We start from the raw sequence: 20,137 nt of genomic DNA, 5'->3' as shown, positions 1-20,137 counted from the left end.
CTTGCAGGTTCCTGAGTCTACATTCCAGACACCCCCCCAGGTTTAACAAGCTCCACAGATCACTTTTGCACAATTAAATTGGAGAAACTTTGCCCTGAAAATCAGTGGTTTCCATTTCTAAAACCTCCACAATCCTGCCATGCAGAAATAATTTTACAGTTTGGCTCCCAGTGTATATATACATCATTTTCATGTTTTACCTCATTTACATCTTTCTATATAAAATTCTTCCATATTGGTGTCTTTGAATGGCCACACACACACTACCACATTAACATACCACTTTTCCAGCTTTTCCTAAATAGTTGGGTATATTCCAGGTCTTAGCATTAATATGTGATGTGGTGCTAAACATTGTTATACAAGGAATTACTCTCCCTTTCAAGGTCCCTTGTTGGCATATCGTCCCCACAGAGGGTAAGTTTGGTACAGAGGGCCTGATCACTTCCATGACTTCACGATTCGTGACTTGACAGACTGCCAAAACGTAAGAAGTCTGTAACTCATCATTTCACTACATCATTGGCAAGATATCTGTGCGACTTTTTCTAAGTCCTGTGCCATTGTTGAATTTTGTCATATTTATCACATCTTCCTATTTAATGAAAAAAGTGGTATGATTCTCTACTGGTTTTAATTTACATTTCTATAATTATCAATGAGATTAACATTTTCTACCATTTCTATTTCTTATCTGTTTATGCCAGATGGACATTTATTCATTGGAGCTATTCTGCAGACTAGGGAAATAAACATTTTCCTTCAAGTCAAATTATGAATATGTTCTCCATTATTTTGTCATTTTACTTTTGTCACTCTGTTTTGCTAGATCTTAATTTTTTTGTGACTTGGTTTAAAGCCACCTTGCTAAGTTATTGTACCCTGTTACACTAATCACATATGGCTCTTATTTATGATAATAAAGTGGTTTCTGACTATTGATACAATCCCAGTTTCACATAAAGAACTCGATACAAAAATTAAGTCTATTGGTTTTGCCAGGCCTCTTCTCTGAAGCTGTAATTTTTAGAAGTAACAATTGCTTGAATGATTAATTACACCTTTAGTTACACCAGTAAGGCCATAATTAACTGTTGGCACCTCCAACAAAACCAACAAATAGCTAATGGTCTTGACCAATAATTCTTCCCTTTTCATCTATTTATAGGAAAAATTTGAGGCTCAGGATTTGACCATTCATTTCAATATAGTGCATTCATTTATGCTTGTCTTCTTGTCATACATAATGGTATATTAAACAGATTTTTCTGTAATTATGGGTATTAACTAAAATGCAGAATTAAAATTCACCTCTGAGCTTGGTTTGGGCAGATGTGTGAAAATGTACACCTTGTGTAGACAAATCTATAACACTCTCACATGCTTTCTCCCTTAAAATAGCTTCTTTGGAATCAATAGGGAATTTTTTACTTTAACATAAAAAGGTGAGTTAAAAGAGAAAAATTTAATCTAACCTTTCTTCCCACTACTTAGAAGTGTTAGAAGGTAAAAAGGGTGGTGGTAGGTCACAGTAGACAGTGACCTTTGAACAGGTATTGCCTTAAGTAAGATCCTCAAAAGACCTTGCTGGAGAAGTCATTCTCAGCAATTTTCTAAGGACCAGTTGCCTCAAAATTGTCTGGGGCTATTGTGAACATGCGTGTTATTCTCAATTCTGTTAATTTCAAGGTTTACTATAATTCACATAAATTTGGTGTATGCTTAAAGATATGTGACACTTTGCTTATCATGGTTCTTCTTGAATGAGTGAACTATATTCATTTTCTCAGGGCTCAGTCACTTTTCTCCAACATAACTAAAAGACAGGCTTATGTGGCATGAATATATACCATGCCTTCCAATATAAATATATTCATACACAGATTATCCTATTGTAGTCTAACTTTTTTATGGAAGAGAACCCTTTCTCCAGGGCAGCATCATTCAAAATCCCAAATGGAAGCGAGAAAAAAACAGAATACTCTTGTTGAAGTAGAGCTAGTGGACCCAGAGCCCCCAGGAGTTCTGTTTGTAAACCCATGTTGTCACTGCAGCCTGTCTGTGGAGCCTCTAGGAAATGAGGATTTTTATTACATGGCCTTTGAGCTATGGCTCAGATTGCATGTATGTTTTGATTTCCTGAAACTTGAATGTAAGTGAAAAATTTTTTCTGTTGAAAATAATTTTAATGCTTCATACAGTAAATCAGAGAGATTTATGAATGAGATATGACATTGGATAATGAGATGGTCAAAAGTAGTCACACAAATCTCTTTTGGACCTAAAATATTTATCTCAAGTTCCAATTTTGACAGTGTAGAGGACTGAGCTGATTTAGATCCCCTCTAGTTACAAAAACAGAAATGTTTAACATATAAAATCAATATAATAAAAATTTTTTAAATACACTGGTGACATTTACAGATTGGTGATATTTTACAGAAATCTCTAGTTGTCAGAAATACCGAAGAAACTTAAAGTTAGAGCAGAAAGCTTCTAAGCTGAAGACCTAGAGACCTAGGAATGATTTTCGATTGAGTATTGGTCCCAAGCCCGAGGGGTTTTAACTAAGGGGACTGAGGTAGCCGTGGGCCCCTTAAACCAATTAAGCTCCCTGTTTAAATCCTGGATATTGGAAGGGTATCCCCTCTGTGAGATAAGAACTCAAAAATCTCTTCCCATTAGCCCAAAAAAAAAATAAGGAAGTTTGTCTTTGTCTTGGTTTCTGATTTTTTAAAAATTTCCTTTGGAAGAAATGAATGTGTTTCTGGACTATGGATTTGAAATTTAAAGGCATAATATTCACATGGTGTGAAAAATCCAAACCGAGGAATTAACGTAAAAGCAGTTTTGGGGACTGTTGAAATCCCAAGACTGCTTGGTAGAAGCAAACACAAAAGTCACTCCATTAGCAACACTTTAAAATTCAGGCCTCATGACAGTGTGCTCAAAATAAAAAATTACAAATCTTGTAAGTAACTTATCTATCATGAGAGAGTCAGAAGACACAGTGAACAGCAAAATTAATATTGCTGGAATTTCAGATAATAGGGCGACAGCTTGGAAAAGACTGTAAAATAAGAATGTTTAAAATATTTTTTTTTTTTTTAAAGATTTAATTTGACAGAGAGAGACACAGTGAGAGAGGGAACACAAGCAGGGGGAGTGGGAGAGGGAGAAGCAGACTTCCCTCCAAGCAGGGAGCCCGACGTGGGGCTTGATCCCAGGACCCTGGGATCATGACCTGAGCCGAAGGCAGACGCTTAACGACTGAGCCACCCAGGCGCCCAATGTTTAAAATATTTTAAAGCCAGAAAGAGAAGGAAGGAAGGAAGGAAGGAAGAAAGGAAAGAAGATGGATGGAAGGAAGAGGAAGGAGGAAAGAAGGAAGGAAGGAAGATAGATGAAGGGAAGGAAGTGAGGGAGGGAGGAAGGAAGGAAGGAAGGCAGATAGGAAGATAGATGGAGGGGAGGAAGGAAGGAAGGAAGGAAGGAAAAAGAAAAGATTATTATGTAAAAAGGACCAGGTTGATGTGTCAAAGAATCAAATAGAAAATCTAAACATAGAAACTATAATCCTAAATCATCCTAAAGCTGTTGTTTTTGTAACTCTGCCATTTGCTTAAAATGTTAAAGGAAACTGAAGGAACATTGTTCATTTTCCACTAAACACCATCTCTGTCCTCTCACTTCCTGCATTGGTAACTCAAGTGGCATCCTCATTGTGCTTTAGAAAACACTGAGAATGAAAAAAAGGCCACTGGGGTAAAGGATCACTTATCCCATCTCTTCTCTCCCTGTCTGTGTCTTAAGTCCTGTCCCCATACAACACTCTTCCCCATGCCCCTCACCCTCCGCCAATCAACCTCTTCACACCATTTAATTACAGTTATAAATCACTACATGGTATCCTAGTAACTAGAAATAAGTTCTGATTTTAAAAATCGCTTAAATCTTTTTTCATTTTCTGTTTTGTTCAAAAAGAAGATGTGTAATTCAAAATAAATCCTTCTCTAACTTTTCTCTAATTGCAAAGGGAATTTTTAAATTGATAAGGCATAAGTAAATAAGGCAGTGGAAATTAGCAGAAGTTCTTGAATTTTTCTCCTAAAAAAAAAAAGAGAAAAAGATGAACAGGGCTTCATGCATTCCAGAAACAGGAGAAATTACACAATGCATCCTCATCAAATCAACATGGTGCCAATAGAAACTGCTAGAGAAGCTAGTAAAGTGTGGGGGGAGAAAAAACCACCTTAGAAGCAGGCATAGAGCTTACTAGTGAGACAGAAGATGAATTCCATCCACGAAAGCCATCATTTCTACTCAGCCTGCCCCAGACCACCCTCAGGCAGAGAATGAATACAGCAGAGGCAGTTACTGTCAGAAGGTATAAACCTCTCAACTGGTGCAGCTATTGGCAGAGAATTGTGATGATGTGACATTGGGGCCAGAGTCCTTAGGCAGTACATTCCAGGAGAATACAGCTCTTATATCTATCCTCAGGTGTTTGCCAGGTGCACAGTTTGGGTATCTGGGTATTGAATCCGTTCTTCAATGTATAATGTTTACGTGCTGCTGTGTGTGCGTGCACAGAGACAAAATGAGAAACTCAACTTGTTTTTGTGGCTATAAACGATTCTGAGACTATATGATCTGCCTAGGTTTTCATGTGGGTTGAAATTGTTTGTTTTTTAATTTCGCAGTGTGTGGACAATATACGGTGTAATGGTTTAATGACTATAGTATTTGAAGAGAATTCCAAGGTTACTGTGCCACATATGATTAAGTAAGTGTAATAATCCTTTCCCTTACATTTTAATCAAGTCGAATTGGTAGAGAACATAAAGCCCTGCATAAAATATTGCTTCAGTAGGATTCTGCTTCATTTTTGTGAATATGTTTCTTGACAGTAATGCAGTAATTCATGGTATGCTATTATAAATAATAAGACTATCAAAATGGTTTTTCAGATTCATGTTTATTGATTCATAGCATAAAAAAATGTTTTTCATACTGTTACATATGCTTTTATTCAAGACAAAAGCCTATTGAGATTTTTCAAGTTCAATATGAAAAGTTGTGACAGCCAGATGTATCCAAGGTCAGAGGCTGGGTCAAAGTATGGCACATTCTTTTGGCATCTTCCCAGTGGGTCTGAATCATATTACTCAGATTTGGTTGTAGAGATATATTTAGATTGTGAAGACACTTGACATGAATCAATTGGCCTTCCCAGGGTACTGTCTACTACTGCCCATATGTGGATTTGCCCAAGTCTGTCATCATGCTGTCTCTCTGTTTTGTTAACAAAACATATCCTATAATTTAAGGTGGTCAATAGGAAAATGGTAGTTTAAAATGAGAAGTTATATCATTAACTGTGTGCCATTGCTCTCTGTATTAATGCTTTTGTCTCTACATACTTTTTTGATTATAAATTCTGAAATTGTTTCAGGAGTATTTTGAAGCTGACCAAATTGTTCCCTGTTCTCATTTTTTTTTTTTTTTTTTTTGGTTATTTGCAGTTCAAATTCTAAGAATAAAATGTATTTTTGAGAGCAGTCCTGTTATATCTTTAAAAAAAGTTACATGAAACCAAGAAAATATTTGTCTTCTATGCATTTTTAATGTGGATTGTTTTTAGATCTAAGCTGTTTGTGCTAAGACAATAAATAACGTTAATTTTCCTCTTCTGATAGGAAATTAGTGTACTTAGCACCATCCCAACAGTACAACTTTTAGAACTTATTATTGTATCAGATGAAGTCAGAGTATGTTATACTCCTGCGGTAATTACTACAGAAAAATATAAACTGTGAAAGAATGGTAGTATTTTAAATTACTGGTCAAATTTAAAAACATTTTAGGTAGAATCATTTTAAGGCTCTAGGGTGAAGATTCCTTTAACATTCAGTTTTTTGGTTTTTGATTTAGTATAGTTTTTTTGAACCACATTAGTTAAAAATGTATGATGCTAAGATTAAGACCAGGTATGCAGTATTCAATCAAAAGGTCCAAATTGTGACTTAATTTTTAAATTCACATCATTTGGTTAGAGTTATTTTAATTTTCTACCATAGGATTCTTATTTTAATATTTCACAAAATAGCATATGTAACTTTTCTTCATTTTTAAAAGTAGTTTCTTGAAGGCTAGACAGCCATGAAAGTCCCAACTGCTTTAGAATGAGAATATGTAAATTGGACATTGCAGCCAAGTTATAAGCTCCTAAACCCTAGAGCTACTTTACATATGCTATACATATATTTTGTTGACTTTAAAAATGAATACAGACACAAATTTTAGTTTTGTGTCTGACTGGTTATGGCTGGTGCCCAAAGGCATCTTCTGTCTCCTATGATGTCCGTTTGACAAGTGTCCATATCCAACCTCGTAGTGTTACTACCTCACACACAGACCAGGACTTCCCTCTTATGGGTATACAGAGTGATGCTTGAATGAATAGGAACTGCTCTCCTGCTAGGACAGCAACCTGTAAAGATTTTCTGTTAGAGTCACGCATATTTTGATGCCCATCTATCCTATTCTAGACGTAATCCCAAGGCAGAGTAAAGTCTCATATATTTCTTCATTCCACTTTTCCCAGACTTACTGAGCCTGGTTTTCCTCAGTCAGAGGAAAGAGGATAATTTTGCAGTCTCTTTTCCTTCTGATAGTTCCCCCTGTGGCCCTATTCTACCCTAAATTCTGTATTAGTGCCTCCCTGTGCCTCTCCTTGGTCACATACCATGAAATAAAAAAAGACAACATTTTTTTGATAGTTAAAAGAAAAACTATCCTAATTGTGTCTTGTTACTGACATGGCATCACTTTGCAGGTACTCACTTCCCTTTAAAACTTAATTATAATAGGTGATTTGGGTTTCATGTCTTAAGATAGCTTTTTTAAGTTCACCAAAAAGGAGTTGTTATTGTCACAGGAGGTTTAAGTAATGCATTATATCTCACTTGAGAGCCCCTTAGGAAATAAACACTGCGTTCAGTGTAATAAAAGAAAATTAAATAATTTTATCATATTTAATTTATTTTCTTAAAAGGAAAATATGATCATAATTTTGAAGGACAGCAGTATAATTAGTCGGTTTTATTTTAATTTAATGTTGCCACAACATATTTTTTTCTTCTAGTGTTGTTGTTGTTTTTTAAGTAAGCTCTATGCCCAGTGTGGGGCTAGAATTCACAACCCTGTTGAGTTGCATGCTCTACCAACTGAGTCAGCCAGGTACCCCATTTCTTCCAGTGTTTGGAGTAAAGTAATTAAAATCAAAAGTTGCAAAGCTCAGAACTATTATTAGAATGCAAAATTATGATACTTATTAGGTGAAAATACCTCTTTAAGTGATGCTTCCATTTTAGGGTAGGGTAAGGTAAGGCTTGCTTCCTTTTAATAATAGTTGACCTCACCTTTCTTAGAAAATAGAGATTTTTAATGGGAAAATGGTGGGGGAGAAAGTGATTATACTCTATCAGCCATCTTCTGGACAGACTTACTGATTCATGAAAGTTCTAAGGTCTTTCTCCTAATGAGAAAATTAAGAACCATAAGAGTAAAGTTGATTAAGGGTCACATAGTGAGTGGAAAAAAGAGCCCCATGCCATTTTCAAGAATCTCAAAAGATGTGCTTGTGTATTTTCGAGATCAATGAAGTGGCTAAAACAAACGGGCCACCCTTAGTTTCTGAGGAGGGGTAAGCTGCTCATTTAAAATGCTCCTTCGAGCCTGTAAATGAAGTACTTTTGCCTCACCAAGCATATGTTGGGGTGGGAAGTTTCCAAGAGCAAGCTAAGAAAGTTATTGATTCCTTTTTATTTGAAGGAAAATAAATATACAATTTAAAATCCCTCGAAGTGCTGAAGGGGCTAATTTAGGGCACTCACAACAAGTGAGCTGATTCTAAGCAAGCAATTGCCTTACTGAACGTTCCGGGCCCTGCAGCACGTCCATTCATCAAGTCCTGGTGAAATCCAGGACTTCACTGATGGCTTGTTCTGAGATACTGCAGTGGAGGGGAATAAGGGGTCTCAGAAGGCAATGCGAAAGCTCTGGGCAGTCCTAACAAAGGTGTGCATTTCTTTGAGCCCCACTTGGATTCAGCCCCTGCTTCCAGGCATCCCCTCTTACAAGCTTTGCCTCTCTGTTGGCCTCTTTTGCCCTTTCGAACAAATGTGTACCACTGGCTGAGGGCTCTAAGCACAGCCACAGATTGTAAGGGCTGCTGTGTGAACCTTCCTGCTAGCGTGCTCATCCACCTGGACAGGCTGCTCAGGCGCCCAGGGAATCCAGTAGGGTAAAGGAGCCGCTACATGGGAGGTTTTACAGAATGAGAAAAAACAGAACACTGCAGGGGGCAATGGTGGATACTGTTCATGGAGAATCTCATCCATTACTTTTTTTTTAAATGAAGATATTTTTAACACTACAAAATATTGCAAAATGATGAAGACATAACATTTCACACAATTTATGGATTAAACTGTACTACTCATAAAATGGATAGACTTAAATGCACTAATGAGCCAGGAAGAATGGAGTGAATTAAGCATTCAGTTCAAGAAGTTAGAAAAAGAATGACAAAATAAACTGTAAGAAAGTGTGGGAAGAAAGTAAGATAAGAACAGACATGAATACATTAAAATATAGAAAAACAGTAGAATTGATCAAAGAGCCAGTTCTAAAGGGAAAAATACCTAATAACATAGCCTGTTGGTCAGTTTAGTTAAGAAAAAAAGGGGGGGGGACACAAATGCACAAAATTAGAAGTGAGGAAAAAAATAACCATACATATAGCAGTGATATCTGTGTCTCCCTCTCCCCCACTACCCATTACTTATTAAGCACACTTCTGATATGCTGATTTAAAGACATAAGCAATGCCCCTCCTAAATAGGGCATTTGGTTTCATTTCCCTAATAAAACGTGATTGAACTAGAGAGAGAAGTGAAGGATAGCAGAATGTGCCACCCCAAAACATGCCACTTGGGCGTATTGATTGAGCTGTAGGCACTTGAAAAACAGCAAATGCAGGGAGAAACTTTCTCTGAATTCCTCTTATTTGCCTAAAGACAGATCCTCCAAAAGGCACTCAGTTGTCATAAATCCCCTCCCTGAGAATTTCATCAACCAACTTTTATTATAAGAGAGGATACTAGAAGTCAACCCCACACCTAGACGAACTGTCCCAAACTATCCTATATCCCATCTAGTCTCCTAGGGGCCCATTCATCTTTCCTAAAAATCATTTACTCTCCCCTAAGAGGCCTACCCCTCCTGCCCCCCCCTCCTTTTCCTTATTAAGGTGGTATTTAAGCCTGAATTCTAAGCCACCTCTGGGAGTTGCTTATTTTTCCCTGGGTATCTCCCATGTGTACATGAGGTATGCATGTTAATAAACTTCTGTTTGTTTTTCTCTTGCTAATCTGTCTTTTATTACAAGAGTCTCAGCCAAGAACTCAGAAAGGTAGAGGGAAAATTATTTTTCTTCCCCTACAGAAGGAATCCACAGAACGAAATGAATTATTCTTACCTTCTCTGCAATTAATTCTGATCTTCCTAAATTATAAGGACATAGTTGATGTTTTTATAGCCCTGCCTTCTTGCATGTAATAAGTCATATCAACATCTTTTATCAAATACAATGGGAAGCCCACATGCAAGTTTGTGTTTTGGAATACTGAAATACTCAGTGGCTGAGAGGAAGCCATGTCCCGGTTTTGTTCTTATGTTCCTGCTTTGTGGGTAGGTCTGATGCCCGTCTTCATAAAGATGACACTGACATTTGCTTCAGTAAAACACTGAACTCCTGCAAAGTGCCCCAGATCCGCTACGCCAGCGTGGAGCGCCTCCTGGAGCGGCTGACAGACTTGCGGTTTCTCAGTATCGATTTCCTCAACACCTTTCTGCACACCTATCGTATTTTCACTACGGCAGCTGTGGTGCTGGCCAAACTTTCCGACATATACAAGAGGCCTTTTACCTCCATCCCTGTCAGGTAGGCTCTGGACTTGCCTGTCGTGGAAGTTGGCTCCCTCGGTCCCTGGGTCTCCATGCAGATGAGCAGATGCGCTCTGCAGCGCTGCTCCTACAGGACTGGCTCACCTGGGAACTTACATGCCCTGCCTGTAGAAGGGGGTGGGTAGAGGTCACAGATAGTTCTCCATGGAAGAAGCTGAGAAGCCTAGAGTCCCCAAGTCATCTTTGCTTGCACCATGATTATTTGGAAGCTAACTGTATTGTTTTAGGCTTTCCTATTTTTTTTTTTTTTAAACAGTTGGGCTTTTCAAACTTTAACATGCATTAAGAATCACTCAGGGGTCTTGTTAAATTGCAGACTGTGATTTAGCATGTCTGGAGTGGAGCCTGAGTTCTGCATTTCTGACAAGCTCCCTGGAGATACCAGTGCTACTGGTCTTTGGGCCACAGTTGAGTAAGCAAGGGATTAGACAAGGCCTAAAATGTGTCTGTATTCCTTCAGCAAGTATGTGGTATATAGGTAACATTTAAATGAAGGAAATCCAGCAACGGAAGTGTGATGATATTGTGGCCTTTTAATGTAGGGAGCATGTTCTGAATGATATCAAGGGAATCCTCTTTACTTAACTATCTTCTGTCAATGGCTTCTGTTCTTATTTTTAGGTCATTAGAATTATTTTTTGCCACCAGCCAGAACAATAGAGGTGAACATTTGGTGGATGGCAAATCCCCACGCTTGTGTCGCAAATTCTCTTCCCCACCACCGCTGGCTGTGTCCAGGACGTCCTCCCCAGTGAGGGCCAGAAAGCTGTCCTTGACTTCTCCATTGAACTCAAGGATAGGAGCGTTGGACCTGACTACCTGCTCAGCATCCAGCAGTCCTACCACCACCCACAGCCCTGCTGCATCCCCACCACCGCACCCTGGCAAAATACCGTTGGATCTTAGCAGAGGCCTTCCTTCTCCAGAACAAAGCCCGGGATCTATAGAGGAGCCTGTAGATAACCCCCGCGTGGATCTGTGTAACAAGCTGAAACGAAGTATTCAAAGAGGTATTATCCAGCTGCCACAGCCCATGTTTGCTGGCCACCTGCTTCCCCACCATTCCTTCTGGAGCCCTAGATCCCTTTCTTTATAGCTTTCCTACTCCTGTGTAGAAAGTAGAATGAATACAATGGCTCGTTAGAAGAGACGATGCCTGTAGGTCACTCTAGCCTGTGTGGGAAGGAGGGCGAAGTTAGCTGTGCTGGGGTCTTCTACAGTAAAAGGCTGATTGTAGTCAGCTGTGTATGGAAAGACCGCGTTATCTGAACGGTATTACTGGAAGGTTCTTCATGGAATTTGGTTAAGGCTGGTTGGTAATGAGCCTAACATGATACTTTGTGTAGAGGTAGGAGGTGGGCACCCTTTTCTGGGAACTTGGGCCTCAGAGCCTTCTCCTTCGGTGTCTGCCTTGAACACCAGTACTGCTTCCAGTCTCCCCTGCTGAGGATGACCCAGCCCAGAAGCATTAAGATGGCTTCTTAAGTTTAGTTACCAAGGCAGTGCTTCATACTACAACAGAGATAGAGTGAGAAAAATAAAATTCGAGACAGTGTTCATTGTCCATGGCAGCCAAAATGTTTTTTTTTAAAAAGGTGAATTAGATATATTTTCCTGATTAAATTCTCTAATGACTTTCTGTGGCACTTAGATTAAAATCTGTTTTCCCTCACAAGGCCTTCAGATACTATGAGACTTGGATCTTGTCTCTCTCTCCAACCCCTGTTCCCATCATGCTCCCTCATCCACAGGGACTTCCTTTTTGTGTCTCAGACACAGCTCAACCATTTCTGCCTCAGGGCATTTGCACTTGTTCTTCCTCCTGCCTAGACATGTAAGTTCCATAAGATCAGCAACATTGTCTATCTTGTTCATCTGTGTACTCTCAGTGCCTTGGCCAGTGACTGGCAGGTATAATTTTTGTTGAATGAGTCAAGCAAAACATTCAGTTAACTAACCAACGATCCTGTGTTCTGTCACCTTACCTTTTGTAGTTCAGTACAATGTAGGGGTTAGAGGAGGTGACTTTTGTTGCTTTAGTGTTTTCTGTGGTGAAAATAAAAAAGATTTCATAGCCAAATTAGCAAATAGCTTTTTTTTTCTGTATGATAACTGATTTATTTACTGATGACATAGAAAAAAATTGGGTATTTAATCAAAGTGTCCAGATTTCAAGAAGGATCACCGAGATGGAAGCATAGACCCTTGCTTCTCTACCTGCTTGAAACTTCTATATATTCCCTAGCTCAGATAATTTAAAAATAAGCCTCCTGAGTGAAGTACTTAATGGAATTTTAACTGGATGGTTGTCATCATCAAAAGTAGCACCCTTTTAAACAAGAAATTCTTTAAATTGACAAGTTAGCAACTAAGGAGGAGGGAAGGAGGAAGATAATTAAAAAGTCATTAGAACAACAAGCTTTAGTAGAATCATGATGGATTCTTCTCAGGAATAATGAGGCAGCACGCAAACTGATAAGTACATTTGGGGTTCCATCCAGCACCAGTGCCTGGGAACTTCTGTGGAGAGAGCGACTTAGGGAAGCTTATCACAGACCTGCCCCCTGGGGCAGGGTGCCCTGGGAAGTATAGGGACTTCCCAGAATATGGGAAGGTCTGTTCCTTCCTTTAATTGGATTGCAGCAAATAGAAGTCTGGGGGTAAGTCTGGATTCTTGTGTTATTTGGAGTTAGGAGAGCTTTTGGAGTAAGCATGTCATGGCTTTGAGTTTAGTCTGAATTCATGTCGTGGTTCTAGAGGTCCTCAGTCAAGCTGCCCATTGCCCATCGTGGCTAATTCTTCCTCTTAACTTGTTATAGATTGTGACATTGCTCACCAAGTTCCCTAGTTCTGGTCTTCAACGCCCAAGCCCAGAGCGTGTAGCAGTGGTCCAGTGTTTGTCCTACTATCTAGGATGGAGATGCGGTCACTGGTGGGAATCAGTAGTTTTTTCCCCTATTCAAGTTAGACTCAGGGAGACCAAGATAAATGAGAAAGAACTGGATTAAGATCCAAATGAAGGACACTGACAAAGGCTCCTAGGGACTGGTCAGTGCAGATGTTGGACAGAGTTGCAATCACTGTGTTCTCAGCTCGTGGCAGCTGGAGAGCTTGTCATGTGGCAGCATTGAACATTTATGACTGGCGGCCAAAGGTGGAGAAAACCTATGAATAATGGTGTGGTAAAAATATTAGGTTCTCAGGGGCATCTGGGTGGTCAGTTGGTTGAGCGTCCGACTCTTGGCTTCTCAGCCCAGGTCCTGGTCTCCGGGTTATGAGATCAAGCCCTGTGTGACAGTCTGCTTCTCTCCCTCTCTTCTCCCTCTGCAACCCCCGCATCCCCTGAGCTTGTGCGAACTCTCTCTCTCTCAAATAAATAAATAAATAATCTTTAAAAAAAAAATTAGGTTCTCTGCCACATTAGAAAAATAGTAGAAGGCTTAATGCCCCGATTTTCACTGGATTTCCCCCAAACAAATGATTTGCAGTTAGATTTTCAAGAGTTAGTTTATCCACGTGGTTCATGAATTAGAAATGTCATTTTGCTGTTCCAGGTCATTGTTAAATGCAGAGCTGTTCTCACTCTGGTGTTGGAGAAGTTCCAGGATTGTGTCAAGTGGGACCCATGGCACTTGATGAAGCACACTAGGGCCAACCTCTCCTCCAGAGATGGCAGCTCCTCTACCCTCTTTGTTTCTTATTCACATCCACTAATGTGCACCCCCTTATCGCTCACCAATTGCCCCCCAGTCCTTCCATGCCACTTCTTTGCTCCTGGCCACTTCTTTACATCATTCTTTCTTATTTTTTTTTCAAAATTTTATTTAAATTTTAGGTAGTTAACATACAGTTCAATATTGGTTTCAGGAATGGAATTCAGTGGTTCATCACTTGCATACAGCCTAACAAGTGCCCTCCTGAATGCCCATCACCCATCTAGCCCCTCCCCCACCCACCTCTCTCCATCAACCCTCACTTTGTTCTCTATCATTAAGAGTCTCTTATGGTTTGTTTCCCTCTCTCTTCCCCCCCTTCCCATATGTTCATCTGTTTTGTTTCTTAAATTCCACATATGAGTGAAATCATATGGTATTTGTCTTTCTCTGACTTATTTCGCTTAGCATAGTACATCTAGCTCCACCCACATTGTTGCAAATGGCAAGATTTCATTCTTTTTGATGACTGACTAATATTCCATTACACACACATGCGTGCACGTGTGCACACACACACACCATCTCTTCTTCATCCATTCATCAGTTCATCAGTTGATGGACATTTGGGCTCTTTCATATTAGCTTGGCTATTGTTGATAATGCTGCTATAAACATTGGGGTGCATGTACCCCTTCAAATCTGTTTTTTTGTATCCTTTGGGTAAATATCTAGTAGTGCAATTGCTGGATCATAGGGTGGTTCTATTTTTAACTTTTTGAGGAAACTCCATACTGTCTTCCAGAGTGGCTACACCAGTTTGCATTCCCACCAACAGTGCAAGAGGGTTCCCCTTTCTCCACATCCTCACCAACATCTGTTGTTTCCTGTGTTGTTGAATTTAGCCATGCTGACAGATGTGAGGTGGTGTCTTATGGTTTTGATTTGTATTTCCCTGATGATGAGTGATGTTGAGCATCTTTTCATGTGTCTGTTAGCCATCTGGATGTCTTCTTTGGAGAAATGTCTATTCATGTCTTCTGCCCATTTCTTAACTGGATTATTTGGTTTTTGGGTGTTGAGTTTGATAAGTTCTGTATAGATTTTGGATACTAACCCTTTATCAGATATGTCATTTGCAAACATCTTTTCCCATTGTGTAGGCTACCTTTTAGTTTTGTTGATTATTTCCTTTGCTGTGCAGAAGCTTTTTATCTTGATGAAGTCCCAATAGTTCATTTTTGCTTTTGTTTTCCTCTGGTGACATGTCTAGTAAGAAGTTGCTACGGCTGAAGTCAAAGAGGTTGCTGCCTGTATTCTCCACTAGGATTTTGATGGTTTCTGGTCTCACATTTAGGTGTTTTATGCATTTTGAATTTATTTTTGTGTATGGTGTAACAAAGTGGTCCAGTTTCATTCTTCTGCATGTTGCTATCCAGTTTTCCCATCATTTGTTGAAGAGACTTTTTTCCATTGGATATTCTTTCTTGCTTTGTTGAAGCTTTGTTGACCATAGAGTTGTGGGTCCCTTTCTGGGTTCTCTATTCTGTTCCATTGATCCAGATGTCTGTTTTTGTACCAGTACCATATAGCTTTGATGACTACAGCTTTGTAATATAGATTGAAGTCTGGAATCATGATTCCTCCAGCTTTGCTTTTCTTTTTCAGGGTTGCTTTGTCCATTTGGGGTCTTTTGTGGTTCCAGACAAATTTTAGGATTGTGTGTTCTAGCTCTGTGAAAAATGCTGGTGGTATTTTGACAGAGATTGCATTAAATGTGTAGATTGCTTTGGGTAGTATAGACATTTTAACAATGTTTGTTCTTCTAATACATGAGCACCGAATGTTTTTCCATTTCTTTGTGCCCTCTTCAATTTCTTTCATAAGTGTTCTGTAGTTTCCAGAGCATAGATCTACCTGTTTGGTTAGGTTTATTCCTAGGCATCTTACAGTTTTTGGTATCATTGTAAATGGGATTGATTCCTTGATTTTTTTTTTCTGTTGCTTCATTATTGGTGTATAGAATGAAACAGATTTCTGTACATTGATTTTCTTTTCTTTCTTTATTTTTAATTAATTAATTATTTTTTTGAGCAAGAGTGAGAATGTGTGATGGGAGAGGGAGGGGCAGAGAGAAAGGAAGAGAATATATTTTTTAAAGATTTTATTTATTTATTTAGAGAGTGCCAGCAGGGAGGGGGCAGAGAGACAGAGAGAGAGAGAGAATCCTAAGCAGACTCCACAGTGAGCACATTTCCTGACCCTGGGCTCAATTCCACTACCTTGAGATCATGACCTGAGCCTAAATCAAGAGTTGCACTCAACCGAGCCACCTAGGTGCCCCTGTACATTGATTTTATATCCTGCAACTTTGCTAAATTCATGTATCAGTTCTAGCAATTCTGTGGTGGAGTATTTCAGGTTTTCTACATAGAGTATCATGTTGTCTGCAAATAGTGAAAGTTTGACATTTTCCTTGCCTATTTGGATGCCTTTTATTTCTTTTTGTTGTCTGATTGCCAAGGCTAAGACTTCCACTACTATGTTAAATAGTAATGGTGAGAGTGGACATCCCTGTTGTGTTCCTGACTGTAGAGGAAAAAGCTCTCAGTTTTTTCCCGTTGAGGATGAGGGTCTTTCATATATGGCCTGTATGATGTTAAGGTATGTTCCATCTATCCCTATTTTGTTGAGGGTTTTTATCAAGAATGGATGCTGTATTTTGTCAAATGCTTTTTTTTTCTGTGTCAGTTGAGAGGATCATATGGTTCTTATCCTTTCTTTTACTAATGTGGTGTATCACTTTGATTGATTTGTGAATATTGAACCACCCCTGTAGTCCAGGAATAAATCCCGCTTGATCAAAGTGAATAGTTCTTTTAATGTACTGTTGGATTCAGTTTGCTAGTATCTTGTTGAGAATTTTTGCATCCATGTTCATCATGGTTATTGACCTGTAATTCTCCTTTTTAGTGGGGTCTTTGTCTGATTTTGGAATCAAGGTAATGCTGGCCTTATAGAATGGGTTTGGCGGTTTTCCTTCCATTTCTATTTTTTGGAACAGTTTGAGAAGAATAGGTATTAACTCTTTATTTTTTTTTTTAATTTTATTATGTTATGTTAGTCACCATACAATACATCATTGGTTTTTGACGTGGTAATCCACGATCCATTGTTTTCCTATAACACCCAGTGCTCCATTCAGTACGTGCCCTCCTTAATACCCATCACCGGGCTAACCAGTACCCCCTCCCCGCTCCTCTCTAAAACCCTGTTTGTTTCTCAGAGTCCATAGTCTCTCATGGTTCATCTCTCCCTCCAATTACCCCCCCCATTTTTCCCTTCCTTCTCCTAATGTCCTCCATGCTATTCCTTATGTTCCACAAATAAGTGAAACCATATGATAATTGACTTTCTCTGCTTGACTTATTTCACTTAGCATAATCTCCTCCAGTCCCATCCATGTTGATGTAAAAGTTGGGTATTCATCATTTCTGATGGCTGAGTAATATTCCATTGTATATATGAACCACATCTTCTTTATCCATTCATCTGTTGAAGGGCATCTCGGCTCTTTCCACAGTTTGGCTATTGCGGAGATTGCTGCTATGAACATTGGGATGCATATGGCTCTTCTTTTCACTACATCTGTGTCTTTGGGGTAAATACCCAGTAGTGCAATTGCTGGGTCATAGGGTAGCTCTATTTTTAAATTTTTGAGGAACCTCCACACTGTTTTCCAAAGTGGCTGTACCAACTTGCATTCCCACCAACAGTGTAAGAGGGTTCCCCTTTCTCCACAACCTCTCCAACATTTGTTTCTTTCCCTGTCCATTTTTGCCATTCTAACTGGTGTAAGGTGGTATCTCAATGTGGTTTTGATTTGGATTTCCCTGATGGCTCATGATGATGAACATCTTTTCATGTGTCTGTTAGCCATTTGTACGTCTTCTTCAGAGAAGTGTCTTTTCATATCTTCTGCCCACTTTTTGACTTGATTATTTGTTTTTTGGGTGTTGAGTTTGAGAAGTTCTTTATAGATCTTTGATACCAGCCCTTTATCTGTAGTGTCATTTGCAAATATCTTCTTCCATTCTGTGGGTTGCCTCTTTGTTTTGTTGACCGTTTCCTTTGCTGTGCAGAAGCTTTTTATCTTGATGAAGTCCCAAAAGTTCATTTTTGCTTTTGTTTCACTAGCTTTTGGAGATTTATCTTGAAAGAAGTTGCTGTGGGCGATGTCAAAGAGGTTACTGCCTATGTTCTCCTCTAGGATTTTGATGGATTCCTGTCTCACACTGAGGTCTTTCATCCACTTTGAGTTTATCTTTGTTAATGGTGTTAGAGAATGATCAAGTTTCATTCTTCTGCATGTGGCTGTCCAATTTTCCCAGCACCATTTATTGAAGAGACTTTTTTCCATTGCATGTTTTTTCCTGCTTTGTCAAAGATTATTTGACCATAGAGTTGAGGGTCCATATCTGGGTCCTCTATTCTGTTCCATTGGTCTATATGTCTGTTTTTGTGCCAGTATCATGCTGTCTTGGTGATCACAGCTTTGTAATATAGCTTGAAATCGGGCAACGTGATGCCCCCAGCTTTGTTTTTCTTTTTCAACATTTCCTTGGCGATTCAGGGTCTTTTCTGATTCCATACAAATTTTAGGATTGTTTGTTCCAGCACTTTGAAAAATGTCATTGGAATTTTGATTGGGATGGCATTGAAGGTATAGATTGCTCTGGGTAGCATAGACATTTTAACAATGTTTATTCTTCCGATCCATGAGCATGGAATATTTTTCCATCTTTTTGTGTCTTCTTCAATTTCTTTCATGAGTGTTTTGTAGTTCCTAGAGTATAGATCCTTTACCTCTTTGGTTAGGTTTATTCCGAGGTATCTTGTGGTTTTTGGTGCTATTGTAAATGGAATTGTTTCTCTAATTTCTCTTTCTACAGTTGCGTTGTTAGTGTATAAGAAAGCAACTGATTTCTGTGCATTGATTTTGTATCCTGCCACATTACTGAATTGCTATGAATTCTAGTAATTTAGGGGTGGAGTCTTTTGGGTTTTCCACATAAAGTATCATGTCATCTGCGAAAAGAGAGAGTTTGACTTCTTCTTTGCCAATTTGGATACCTTTTATTTCTTTTTGTTGTCTGATTGCTGTTGCTAGGACTTCTAATACTATGTTGAACAGTAGTGGCAAGGGTGGGCATCCTTGACGTGTTCCTGATCTTAAGGGAAAGGCTCTCAGCTTTTCCCCATTGAGGATGATATTCGCTGTGGGTTTTTCATAGATGGATTTTATGAACTTGAGGAATGTTCCCTCTATCCCTATACTCTGAAGAGTTTTAATTAGGAAAGGATGTTGTATTTTATCAAATGCTTTTTCTGCATCAATTGAGAGGACCACATGGTTCTTCTCCCTCCTCTTATTAATGTGTTCTATCACATTGATTGATTTGCGAATGTTGAACCACCCTTGTATCCCGGGGATAAATCCCACTTGGTCATGGTGGATGATCCTCTTAATGTACTGTTGGATCCTATTAGCTAGGATTTTGTTGAGGATTTTGGAATCCATATTCATCAGGGATATCGACCTGAAATTCTCCTTTTTGATGGGGTCTTTGCCTGGTTTCAGGATTAAGGTAATGCTGGCCTCATAGAATGAGTTTGGAAGTTTTCCTTCTGTTTCTATTTTTTGAAAGAGCTTCAGGAGAATAGCTGTTATTTCTTCTTTGAATGTTTGGTAGAATTCCCCAGGGAATCCATCAGGCCCTGGACTCTTGTTTTTTGGGAGGTTTTTGATCACTGCTTCAATCTCGTTACTGGTTATTGGCCTATTCAGGTTGTCAGTTTCTTCCTGTTTCAGTCTTGGCAGCTTATAGATTTCCAGGAAGGCCTCCATTTCATCCAGATTGCTCAGTTTATTGGCATATAGTTGTTGATAATAATTTCTAATAATTGTTTCTATTTCCTTGGTGTTAGTTGTGATCTCTCCCCTTTCATTCATAATTTTATTAATTTGGGTCCTTTCTCTTTTCTTTTGGATAAGTCTGGCCAGTGGTTTATCGATCTTATTAATTCTTTCAAAGAACCAACTTCTAGTTTCATTGATCTGATCTATTGTGTTTCTGGTTTCTAATTCATTGATTTCTGCTCTAATTTTAATTATTTCTCTTCTAATGCATGGCTTAGGCATTGTTTGTTGCTTTTTCTCTAGTTCTTTAAGGTGTAGAGTTAGTTGGTGAATTTGGGATTTTTCTGTTTTTTTGAGTGAGGCTTGGATGGCTACGTATTTCCCACTTAGGACCGCCTTTGCAGTATCCCATAGGTTTTGGACCGATGTGTTTTCGTTCTCATTGATTTCCATGAATTGTTTAAGTTCTTCTTTGATTTCCTGGTTGACCCAAACATTCTTGAGCAGAGTGGTCTTTAGCTTCCAAGTGTTT

At 39.0% G+C, this 20,137-nt stretch overlaps 1 protein-coding gene across 3 annotated transcripts in view; it reads left to right on the top strand.

Moving 5' to 3' along the window:
• RASGRF2 (Ras protein specific guanine nucleotide releasing factor 2) overlaps positions 1-20,137 on the top strand; it is a 233,432-nt gene that overhangs the window by 109,643 nt on the left and 103,652 nt on the right. For all 3 annotated transcript variants that reach the window (XM_036067434.2, XM_036067409.2, XM_036067419.2), the window contains exons 13-15: positions 4,704-4,786; positions 9,761-10,009; positions 10,654-11,042. In XM_036067434.2, the coding sequence (XP_035923327.1) occupies positions 4,704-4,786; positions 9,761-10,009; positions 10,654-11,042 (721 nt within the window). The remainder of the gene's footprint in view (positions 1-4,703; positions 4,787-9,760; positions 10,010-10,653; positions 11,043-20,137) is intronic.

Source organism: Halichoerus grypus, chromosome 2, assembly GCF_964656455.1.
Source record: "Halichoerus grypus chromosome 2, mHalGry1.hap1.1, whole genome shotgun sequence".
Classification (NCBI taxonomy): Eukaryota; Metazoa; Chordata; class Mammalia; order Carnivora; family Phocidae; genus Halichoerus; species Halichoerus grypus.
This window is presented reverse-complemented; position numbering and strand designations above follow the sequence as displayed.